This window comes from Branchiostoma lanceolatum, chromosome 7 (assembly GCF_035083965.1).
Source record: "Branchiostoma lanceolatum isolate klBraLanc5 chromosome 7, klBraLanc5.hap2, whole genome shotgun sequence".
Taxonomy (NCBI): domain Eukaryota; kingdom Metazoa; phylum Chordata; class Leptocardii; order Amphioxiformes; family Branchiostomatidae; genus Branchiostoma; species Branchiostoma lanceolatum.
The window spans coordinates 3,275,859-3,288,545 of NC_089728.1; the positions used below are offsets into that span (position 1 = coordinate 3,275,859).

At 41.2% G+C, this 12,687-nt stretch overlaps 1 protein-coding gene across 1 annotated transcript in view; it reads right to left on the reverse strand.

Moving 5' to 3' along the window:
- Positions 1–12,687, reverse strand: part of LOC136438579 (coiled-coil domain-containing protein 102A-like) — a 56,638-nt gene that overhangs the window by 34,548 nt on the left and 9,403 nt on the right. Inside the window, exons 2-3 of the mRNA XM_066433443.1 lie at positions 2,030–2,845; positions 1,448–1,614 (exon numbers count right to left, since the gene is read on the reverse strand). Coding sequence (XP_066289540.1) covers positions 1,448–1,614; positions 2,030–2,734 — 872 coding nt within the window. The 5' untranslated portion in view covers positions 2,735–2,845. The remainder of the gene's footprint in view (positions 1–1,447; positions 1,615–2,029; positions 2,846–12,687) is intronic.

Here is a 12,687-nt window from a genome sequence, read left to right on the forward strand (position 1 = left end):
TTTAAAAAAAAAAAATGCTAGATTGGAAAATCAACATGAAAACAGAATGTTTGTACTTTGGTGCACACAGTTTCAGGGAGTGAACAGGGTCAGGTGCAAGTTTTCACCCCAGCCTTCTGTTTTAATGATGTCCTCATGCTAAAATTTTACCCAAAAAATCTTTAACCAAGAAATTATATTGGTGTGGTCTAATGGAGATAAAACAAACAAATGAACTATGGGGTATGGCAGTTGTTCGACCAATGAGAGAGTGGCTACAACAGTACAAGTATGTCACATCTTTGCATTTATATGTTTTTATGTCACATTTGTATGTTTTGATGGAGGTGGGCAGGGCTTTGGGCTTTCAGGCTAAAAGTTTCAGATAAAAGCACAAATTTGCTTCTAGTAAGTTTTACCTTCTTCCATTTCTGAAACTCATTTTGAGGTTTTTGGTAACATCTGTCAAACATACGAATGGCTATAGTATGTACTGTACATTACAGCAAGTAAAAGATGTGAACAAAACAAAGGAGAAATCAACCAAAAAAAGGAGAGAAAGGTGAAAACTTACAAACCTATGGAAAATGTGACTGAAGAAGTAAAGGGCGAGGAAGTCAGGTCACCCTGGACTGGGAGGGGAGGGGAGGGACTGATGAGGAAGTACAGGGACAAAACAAATGGACAAACAAGAATGGATAGGCAGCAAACAGAACTGACAACAAGGAAATGACTTGGTAACATGGCGACAAACAATTACTTGTCTCTAGATCCAGGGGGGACAGAACAGTTAGCGCTTATGCCTAGACCCACGGTCAAATAAAAACAAGGGTAAAACCATTGAAAATTCTTTCTTGGCAGGATTTTTGTGTGAAATAAGTGGTGTCTTTCATACTACAATCAGTAGGGGGCAGCACTGAATGGACTACATATTTGTACAACATGCAAGAAATCCTGGCAGGGACCAACGACACTCTGCATAGGGTTTGGCAATCCTTTGTGAATTACAGAGTCGTAATACATTGGAAACGCATATCTGCGGTGACGAGAGGTCACACAAAAAAAACCACAAAAATAACACAAAAAATGCAAAAGTTTAATTATTTACATTGACTTATCCTCAAGACCAGATGAAAACATTAACTTTGAACCTAGCCTGGATTCCAGACCCCCAATCTCTAAAATATCTATTCCCACATGATAGATATTTCAGAGATTGGGGGTCCATCCAGGCTACTTTGAATCTAGTGACAGTGTACATGGAATAGTATACAATCATACTCTCTCCCAATCTTCTCCCAATCTGGATGGTTTTGGAACTCTCTTCCAGCTTCATTATTCACAGTAACTCATCTTCAAGACAATATGAAAACATTAAGTTTGAACCAAGACTTAGTGATAATGTCACATGCAATGTCAATCAGAAATAAAGCTGAATCTGAATCTGTAATACTAATAGCATACATACTCCCTCTCAATCTGGATGGTTTTGGAACTCTCTTCCAGCTTCATCTGCAGCATGCACATCTTCTGCTCCGTCTTCTCCTTCTCGGCCATCAGTTCTTCCAGCTGTGCGCGATCACGACTGCGTGACGCCGTGCCGCTCCAGCTGGTCGGGCGATCCGGTTTGTCAATCTAGCGTAGGCATGGGAAAATGCCATGGTACAGTTAAAACTGTCCAAGAAGATCACTCGGCACCAATACAAACTTGTCTATGTGAACAGTTGATCACCACAAATAGGATTCCTAATGCTAAAAGAGGTCACATTGGTCAGGTGGTCCTTATGTAAAGGTGGTCACTTGTACATGTTTGACAGAATTTCAATCTTTGTCTTTTATCTTCATAATCATAACAACCAAAGTGTATGCAGCAAAAAAAAATCAAAATGGCTTAACCATTTAATGTCCAGTTGAGAACATGCAAAGTTTATACTCAGAACTGGACCATTCATATCAGGATTCACGAATCGGGAGCAATACCCTACCCTGGGTGCATTCCGATTCGAGAATCCTAGTTTGAACGGGATCTATAAGTTAACTATAATCTTACCTCAATGTCCAGATGAAGCTCGTTCTTGTTGTCAAACATTTTTTCCTGCTTCTCGTTCACATTTTCCTTCTCTGCCTTCTCGCAGACGATGTCCCTCTCGGGCACCACGTCCTGACTGGGAGATTTCCTCCCGCACGTTGTGTCAGTCATCACGCTGGCGACTTCCCTGTCAGTGTTCATCTTCTCCAGCTCCCCTTTTAATCTCTCCAGGTCCACGGAAACCTCCTGCTTTTCCCTCTTGGTTGTGGTGAGCTCCTTTATAACTCCGTCCAGCTTTCCCCTTAGTTGACGGTTCTCCTCCCTGGCTTTGTTCCTCTCGTTTCGAACCTTGCCCCACTTCTCGCGCCAGTTCGCGGTGCAGTCTGACCACCATCGCATTGTCTTTTCCATCTGCGCGGCGCGTGCGCGGGCTTCCTCGAGCTCTCGTAACCGCAACTCTTCCTTCTCCTCCCAGTCTGGGTCGGGGTACTGTGAGTGTGGGGAGGGGGAGGTGTTGTTGTTGCTGCGCACCTTTTCGGGGTGGGTCTGCGGGTGGGCGTTGTGAGGCAGGGAGTTGGACATGTGGTGATGGGAAGAGGAGGAGGACGTGGAGGAGGATCTGGAGTGAGAGTTTGACGTTCCTCCTGTGTTGTTCTGTAACACTTGGTGAATCCTGGTAGCCCCCACGTGGGACACGTCAAGTTTTTGTGGGGAGTTCCGATTCATTTTGTTTGTAGGAGAGATCAGTCTATATCACAGAAAACTGCGGAGATCACAGGTAACAGTCCAATACAGAGATCCCACTCTGAGATACCGTAGTCAGTGGACCTTTCCTATCTGTAAGACAAAAAGAATACAACTGGTTAAGACATTATAGGCTCTTTGAATTTGCTTACATTTGGGATGGTTTTACTTTGAGGTAGGAGAAAAAAGAAGGTCTTTACAGTGTTTTAAATTTGGAGCCAAAACAATTCTGTACTACAGTAGTCATACAACAGCAGGGCTGTCTCCAGGACCTGTCCTTCCTTCCATCCCTGGACGGAAATTTGCTTGTTGGGACGGAAAAGAATTTAACCTCTTCCGTCCCAAAAATATCAATTTCATGAGATAAAACTGATGAAAATGTATTTTTCGAAGCTTAAAATGACAAATTCAACAATGAAAATGAAAAAGCTGGAGACAGCCCTGTATAACAGTGAGTCGGACAAGTTCCCAGTGTCATGAATTTGAGATGAAACGGTCACTGCGAAAACTCAGCAACAGTTTCAAGATTTACAGTAAAGTGAGTAAGCAAGCAATGGTTATTCATCAATATGTCTATTTATTTCTGTTTTCTTTATCCAGGGTGGACGCACTCAGTGCTAACCGCACTGCTTTTCAGGCGTGCCCTGTACAAAATAACATAAACAGACTAGATAACATAACAAGGAAATAACATAGATTAATGAACAGAAAGTAACCAAAAAAGATAATATATACATAACCGAGCGTCGAATCCAAATCATAATCCTTAAATCATAGTCGATATGGCAGGCCGGGTCTGGAGGTCAGAGGTCAGCAGTACTGTCTTACTTGTTTTTTAAAAGTTTGGCCCGACGTAGCCGCTCTTACTGTGGCCGGCAACTCGTTCCAGGCAAATGCACCCCTGAACGCATATTTTCTCCTACCAGATTCTAGGCTGACTTTCGGGAGTTGCAAAGATAAGTTTGAATTATGTCTTGTTGCATAAGTGTGAGATGTTCTGACAAATATCTGTAGGTATTCTGGCACTTGTTGGTGAATAGATTTAAAAACAGTTTGCAGGAGGTGCATTTGCCGGCGAGATGCGAGGGAACTCCAACCTAAAACAGACAACTGTACATTATCCACATGTGCTGTACGTGACAGACCGAGGACAAGACGTGCCGCTCGGTTTTGAAGTTTCTGGACATTGTCAGAGAGAGTTTTCCCACAGTTGGCCCAAACAGTATCACAATATTCAATCTTTGGAAGAATCATACAATTGAATAGCATACACAGTGACTTAGGAGGTAAAATGGAAGCTAAACGGCGTATCACTCCTAGCCTAGACGACACCGCATTACACAGTTTGTTGATATGTATGTTCCAAGTTAGACTGGGGTCAAACCAAACACCTAGATATTTAAAACATGAAACCACTTCCAAATACGTTCCTGAAAGAGTAAGATTTAGTTGTTCATTACCTAGGCGCAGCCTTCGTACAGTACCAAAGAGCATAGACTTGCATTTACGGACATTAAGTGTCAGTCTGTTTGCATCTAGCCACCTCTCAATATTGCGTAGGTCAGCATTTAAGGCTGTGTTTATATCAGTAACAGACTTCGATGCATAGAAAAGTGCCGTGTCATCAGCATAGAGTACTATTTCACCATGGGTAATGTAGTTTGGCATGTCATTTATGTACAATATGAATAATAACGGTCCAAGAACGGAACCTTGCGGGACGCCTTCAGCTATTCCAAGGCAGTCACTAGTGGTACCGTCTACGACCGTTACCTGACATCTATCTGACAGGTAAGACAGAAACCATAACAATTTATTGTCTTGTATACCATTTATCCGTAGCTTGTCAAGTAGCACTCCATGGGACACTGTGTCAAAGGCCTTTTTAAGGTCCAGAAAAACTGCACCTGTCAAAAGGCCTTTGTCCATGTTATTTAGGATTGTGTCCGTCACATTGATTAATGTCGTAGTGGTGGAATGTTTCGGTCTGAATCCTGATTGTGAGGGGTTCAGGATGTTGTGCTCGGTAAGAAAGTTGTAGACTTGTGAATGTATTGCTTTCTCAAAGATTTTCATAAAAGATGGAATGACTGATATTGGTCTGTAATTACTACAGTCAGCTTTGTCCCCATCCTTGTGTAGTGGTGTGACCTTGGCCTTCTTCCAGCCGGCGGGTACGGTTCCTGTTGAGAGTGACAGATTGTATATGTATGTCAGTGGTGTTGCTATGACTGGAGCAGCATGGCGGATTAGTCTGCTACTTACTCCATCTACCCCTGTACTCTTCCCAAGAGGGATATTCAGCAGGTGTTTGTGTGTGAATTCTGTTGGTATGTTGGTAAAATCAAACATAGCCTTAGGCGGTCCTATAGTTGACATATAGACACTGGTGAAGGCTGCGGCTAGTTTGGCTCCTATAGAAGTGAAATATGAATTAAATTCATTTGCAATGTTGTTTTCACTCTGTTTCGGAACTTTATCAGCGTGTTTAGCTTGACCCGGTAAGAGTGTTTTTAATGTTGACCAAAGACCTTTACTATCATTGCACTTGGATTCAATTTCATTTTGGTAGTACATTTTCTTCAGATATTGAGACATATTGTTACATTTGTTGCGTAAACGCTTTGCTGTCTGCCATGTACTTGGGTGCTTTGTCTTTTTAGCCTGGTGGAAGTAGTAATCTCGGTCACGGGCCATCGACAGGTATTCTTGTGTCATCCAGGGTGGCTCGTGTCCTCGAATACGTACGGTCACCCACGGAGCATGTTTATCACAGATATCATGTAATATAGAATGAAAACAGTTCAGTGCTTCATTAACATCGGTGTGCTCTTCCACCTTGCTCCAGGGCGCATCAAATAGTTCCTCTTGGAAGGATGATTCATTGAAGTTTCTGTATAAACGAACTGTAGCTGTTCTGGGAACACCTCTTGGTTGATTTAACTTCCTTACGGCGTATGTGAATGAGTGGTCGCTGAGTCCTGTTGCGCAGACGCCGTGTTCCGTAACGTTCTCCGGGCTGGTCGTAATGATGACGTCAATGCATGTAGATGAGTTTTCAGTAATACGTGTTGGCTTGTCTATAAGTTGAGCAGCTTGAAATAAGTTACAGAAATCATCTATTTTCTTACTGGAGCTTTTAGAAAGAGTGTCACAATTCAGGTCACCAAGTACAAAAACTTCATCAGACAGCCCCGTGGCGGCGGTCATGGCTGGTTCAAGAACTTTAAAGAAATCTGTGGTTGCGCTTGGTGGGCGGTAAACAGTACCAATAACAATGGGTTTCCCTATTGGATACTTTAACTCTACCCAGACATTTTCTATATCAAAATCAGTTAATTGGGAAATCAATTTGTGTTGCAGACGGTCATTTACGTAACAAGCCACGCCACCCCCATGTCGGTTCCTGTCTTTCCTGTAAAGCGTATAGTTAGATATGTACAATTCACTATCACCGATACTGGCATCCAACCAAGTTTCAGTGAGCGCTAGCACATCAATGGGATTGTGTATCATGTCAGTTCTTAACTCATCAAGTTTTGGTAACAAGCTACGTACATTTAGATGTACTATTTTCAAACCCTTTTTAGATTTCAAATGGTCAAAGATATGCTGATAGTCTACGTTATCTGACAAAAGGCTAACATTAGTCTGGTAGTGGTCTAGTAGGTAAGTGGAGTCTTCAAAGAAGGAATGAGACGCATTTGGCATGGCACATCCAAAACAATCCCACTGATCGCTACTGTTCGACAAGTAATCATAGTCCTCGATTGATAGGTCTACACAAGCCGCATGAAACCATGTATCACAAGTGTCGCAACATATAGCTCTGTGTTTACTGGTGACTCTCTTACTGCAGGTACCACAGGTGTTGTTAATTGGTCCTGGGTTCGGGTGGATGTCAAATGCCAGACAGATTAGATTTACCTGGTCATTGCAATGCTCAATCAGTAAATTCTCATGGTACAGGATTGTCACCTGGTGGTTTGCGTTTAGCATATGATGCATTAACTGATTAGTTTTCAGATCGTTCTCCTGATTGGCTGTCATTTGAATTCCATTATGATTGGAGGTAAGAATGAGACACAGGGCAATCAAAAACACCTGGTAGAACCGCCATTTCACTTTGTGGTCTTTGTACAAACATAACAGGGGAATTTGGCCAAATAGGCCGATACGCGCTCTGTATAGTTTAAGATTAATGTTCATTCTGCAGGAAGCACATAGATTTCCAGGAGATCACAAAAAAATAAGTTAGTATAATAGACAATGTGGTAGGAAACTAAACAAGAGTGCTCTCAGGTGTAACACTCGCATGGCATACCACCATGAGATAGGCTCCCAACTAAGTGAAACAGAACAAAGCAAAGCAAAAATGCCTATAACATAAGTATAAAGCAAGCTTGACTGGATCCTACAGGTCTCAGTAACCTTAGTGAGCCCTGAACTGAAATATCAAGCAAATAAAGTATTGAAAACCAAAGAAATAAACAAAATTAGGAGGAGCCTACCAACAGTGGATACCACAGCTATAGCTGACCTCTGACCTCATGATTTACCTCTGTCTACAATGATTTACAAACATATACACTTCATTCTCACACTATGTTTAACATTAAGACAACATATATTACCACATGATGAAACAGAAATTTATCAATTTAAGCCTCTTCTAACACTTGAAAGCTTAAATCTATATGCACAACTGCTGCTATCGGTCCAATAAATTTAACCAGTTCCAAGGACCCGTACCTCACAGACCTATCTAGCTTCAATCTCAATGGGGCCCAACATAATAATATAGGACCAAACACTTATCCTTATTGCAATCACTATGGTAGACAATAATCAACCCGCCAGGAATCAAAAGTCAATGGCCACATGATTGGCATTCTAGCCTTGTTGGCAAGCAATCAAGGAGGCCATTATGGCCACTACAGGTCGAGATTGGCCCAATAGTGCTGTAACGGCCAGATGGCATTTTCAAGATCTACTTCTGAAGTTGTGAAAACCCATGTTTAAGCCCCTGTAACTGTGACTAAACAAAGGCAGTAAAGAACAGGTGCCTTTTACAAAGTTTTAGAAGCAAGATTGACTCAAACTAATCTCCAAGCAGATCTAATGGTGGTGAAGACCATATACAACTGGCAGAAGACGTTTTTATTGATAAGGTTGCAATAAAAACTTCTTCTGCCAGTTGGATACGGTCTTCGCAACCATTAGATCTGCTTGGAGATTAGACTCATACTAGTTTCATAATCAAGCACAGAAGATGCCTTAGGTGACGCCAAAAAACAGTTACTCAAGCAACTGGATGAAATTGTGAAATTTGACATTCTAGTCTTCTGTCCAGTTGCTTGAGTAACTGTCTTTTCAGTTTTGGCAGATCTTATCACCTAGCCTGATTTCAATCGCCCTTCTAGTCAGCAGCGGCCTGTAACTGCTAAGCTGCGGGAAGGGGACAGAAACCCCCGGACAGCTGGAGTTTGTGTTATACAGACTACTTATCACCTGGATCATGTCTAACCTTCATCAACAATCTCAGGTCAGAGTATGCAAATGTACTGCATCCAGAAATCCAAGACGTTTTATCGAGTAGTGCACAATTGCAGGACAGATTAGAGCAAACCCAATTCAGACTGATTGTAGTAGGTAATGGACCTGCCTGATTGCTGTGACCAACTGCTAAGATCTGTGAGGCCACAGAAAATAAATGCTATGGATAACATCAATGCATGCATTGATTTTTGCCTGATCTTGAAAAATAACATTAAAAAGAAATTTTGTTCCACTATGGCGATGGTCAACATGATAAGAAAATACCAAAATAGCCTTCATGGTATTTTTAAGATTGACACTAGCTTTGTTGTTATAAAGCCATGAGTGTAGTTGCCAAAATGGTGATGATATTCTAGGTTCAATACCACACTAGTGTTACTTTGTGCACTTCTTGAATACAGAAATAAACCAAATGAACAGACTTGTCGGCTGTGATATCATGTTTTGTCGCTTCAATTCTTGTCACAACATTTACGCATCTATTTTGAAACTTTCGGCACCTTGTTCTTTGCCCATCTTGTTTTTTTTTTGCATTCCTACATTAAATTTGGAGTCTGTAGAATTCACTTGCTGTGGCCTAAGGCCACATCAATTTAATTTCTTGGTTAACGGATTTTTGGGGTAAAATTTAGCACAAGGACATCATTAAAACAGAAGGCTGGGGTGAAAACTTGCACCTGACCCTGTTCACTCCCTAAATCTGTGTGCATCAGTTAGTACAAACTTTCAACTCAGATTCTGTTTTCATGTTGATTTTCCGATCTAGCATTTTTTTTAAATTCTGTTTACCAAGAAATTCACTTGCTGTGGCCTAATGACACCACCAGAAGGCTATGATGGTGAAGATAGCACGTATCATTACTACCCTGAAGGTCAAGGATTTACGAGATGGGTTTTATTGATCCGGAACTTTAGCTCTATGGTCTGTAAATCACATTCATAGGGTAGTTGAACCTCAGGGCTGCTACATGAAAGGAACACACTGATTCGGTGAGATTGCTGCAGACTTTTCCAGGAAAAATTACGGGAAGGACAAGATGACCACACTGACACCCCATCAACAAAAGTACATGTATGTTTATTTGTGATCTTTATGAGAAGACTGACTGAGCCTCCAGCTTCAAATAATCTTTTTAAATTTTCTTATCAACCTTCAAATACTTCTACATATGTGTTACATGATGTACATGTAAATTGTACTGCAGTTTTTTACACCCCTGTTTTTCTGTAACACTTTTCAAGCCAGTTTCCTATCAATGACTTCCAAAGCAAGCGGAAATAGCAATGTCGAAACACTATGTATGTTTGATAGCTTATCATCTCCTGTCAAAGTTACTTCAGTGATACCAGTACCACTTGAAGTAACAGGGCTATCAGAAATGTTTGTAATGTATATCTATCTGATAGCCGGTCTTACAGCTATTTCCATTAATCCATTCATTTCAGCAGCTTGTCTGTGTCTGGAAAAGACTCGGCTGTTACAAGGCGGCAGCAGAATATCTCACTGTTAACAATGTGTTCTTACAACTTTCAAGAGTTAGATCCCACCATTTGCCTAAGGTTATATCAGTTTATGATTTATCCAAGTTAATTCACAAGCAACCAAACAGTAATGTTGTACTTGCAGTGAAATGAAATACTTGGAGAATCGTGTGAGTCCCAATATCATGTTTACTGCGTATTTCAAATCTACAAAATCTTAATTCATCATTTAAACAGAGCCAGAAGCACATACAATTGTACGAATTCAACTGAGAACCTCAGTCAACTAATCATTGTACTACTTATATAGTACTGTAAATGTGTAGTATCTAAATGCCACAACTGCCAAAAAGATTGCTAACTGGCCCTGATTGCTAAGGGCCCTAAGTAAATACCAGCTACAAATACAATACTTGAGTTGAAGGTTTCAAACTACCAGTGACAAATCCTGTGACGAAAAAGGGACTTCGTTAAAATCAAAACTCACCTCTCTTGACATGGAGGCGCTTAACAGTCATGAAACCCAATGATATGATGATTTCCTTGGTAGATTTTGGCCATACATTATATATATAAAATCATGCAGTCCAACTCAGAGATACAACTAGCAACAAACACACATACCCAAGTGAAGGCACAGAAAGGTTATGGTTAATTGTCAAGAACTTAAGGCACAACATACCTTACCTTAAGGAGACCTTGAACTATTCTGACCGCGGGTTCCTGTGTGTGTTAGTGTATCTATGCATGAACGACATTTACCAATGTTGTGAACACAGACGCATGTCATGCTTAATGGCAGAAAGCTATTCACAACATACCTCTAAACACACAAATGCAAGGCCTTGAAGGTTTCCTCAGACCACTTCCTATGTTAAGGGTGACTACCAGCACAAATGTACCTCAGTCCACATGTACTTCCGGCTGCCCTTCCTGAGGGTCTGCATGCCTTTTTCCACGAGGCGTAGCAAGCTAGTCTAATTTGTGAATCACTTTGATTCAATGTTATATGCTTTTTGTCTGTGACACGAAATTGGCCGATTTAAATTCTACATAGCACATTGGTTGTCCTTCTTAATTCATCGTCCAGCTTATCGCTTTGTCTAACAGCAGTTTGCCCAAAAGTCACAACCAAGCACCTGGTTGCGTCTTTGTTGGCAGCCTAGTTTTGCCAGCCACGGAACAATCTAATTTACGATAAAGTTAGTGTGTTTCCCCAAATCCCCCATGCAGACCCTCCTTCCTTTGTAACAGAGCAGCATAATTCAACATACCTTCTTTCTGACTAAAGACACCGCCAGCAAGTTCCAGCTGTCTTGGAATTATACAGAGTGCCTTGCCCTAACTGCCAGACAAGGCGTTTCAGTCCCAAAACTTACCCAAGGCATGTAATACAGTTTATGTCATGCCTGGGCCTGATACGGGTGTTCCGGACCGTGTGATAACTATCCGGATCACATAGGGTTCGGAAGTGTTATCACACAGGCTTCCATAGAATATTTCGAACGCATTTCGAGCGCGCCGGTTGTGCGGCCGTCGGAAATTCGAATACCGGATTCGGAGATTGGAATCAATGTTGCTACAGTTTCTTGTTCGAGGACACAAAACTCCCTCAACTTCTGGCGCATTCCGCATTGAAATGTATGTTTTCTTGGGTGGGTATGACCAAGGTATGACATAAATAAAATACAACACGTTGTATTCCGCATCACCCTCGGTCCCAGCCCGACCGCGGGTAGGATCGCCCTCCGGCCTACGGCCGTCGGGCGATCCGACCCGCGGTCGGGCTGGTACCTTGGGTGATACGGAATACCCCGTGTTGTATTCTATATATAGCAAGAACATTATGAAATCAGACTCATACATATATGTTGCATTTTGTATGTAGCATATGCAAATTCTTGAAAATTGAATGTGAATTATATCACTGTAACTTAGGTGACTGACATAAACATTCCCATGGGCAAAGTTCCCAAAGAAAATATTTTTAATTTTCCCATTCATCGGACATACCATGTTACATCCATTGGAGTAAACATGGTAATATCATTACCACAGTTTCTTTTCTAGTATCATACTATACAAAGCTGCTTTTCACATATATGTACCTACACATTCTGAAATAGGGCTTTGTTGCTATGGCAATGGCTAAGTGATAAGTGATAAATTAAGTAAATGACCCACTTTCATTTTCTTCCTAATGCCTTTTCCACTCATATCTAATCTAAGAAGTCCAAAATAAACAGTACTAAAGAAGCTCTTTCTCGTGATGATTTTCAATTTCGATACAATAAACCTTACATACATGAACGAGCATTATAACAACTTCACCAAATCACTGCGATACAGAGAAACTGGCAGCTGAGGTTCCTAGAAATTCCCGGGATGCTAACTTCAATATACAATGATTCAGGATATACATCAACAATCCAGAATAAACAAGCATCTTCCCACTTGTCTGGGGTTCCATTGTGGACTTAAGATTTTGTGCAAGGATTACATAAATTGTCTGGAGGAATTCCTACCCCAGATGTGTCCAATTTAAAACCACAATTCATGTATGTATAATATGTACAGTACTTACATGCTACACAAATTCCTCCGCAAGCTTTTAAAGGGAAATACCAGCATGATACAATATACCCTTTTCTGCTTGAGTAGACTGCTTTACTTGTGAGTCAGGTGATTAAAGTAGGACTGTAGGACTTGTCTACACAACAATGGGAGAGGCTCACCGCATTGCTTGCTCTGATAAACATACAGGGGTATGTAGAAATACCTGCTTTGAAGTCTTCCCACATATCTCACAACTTCATCTTCTTAACGATGGAGCGACATTCCTGACAAGATCCACCTGTTCATGTAGCGGTCTAAGATTTTAGTTATGACAGAAC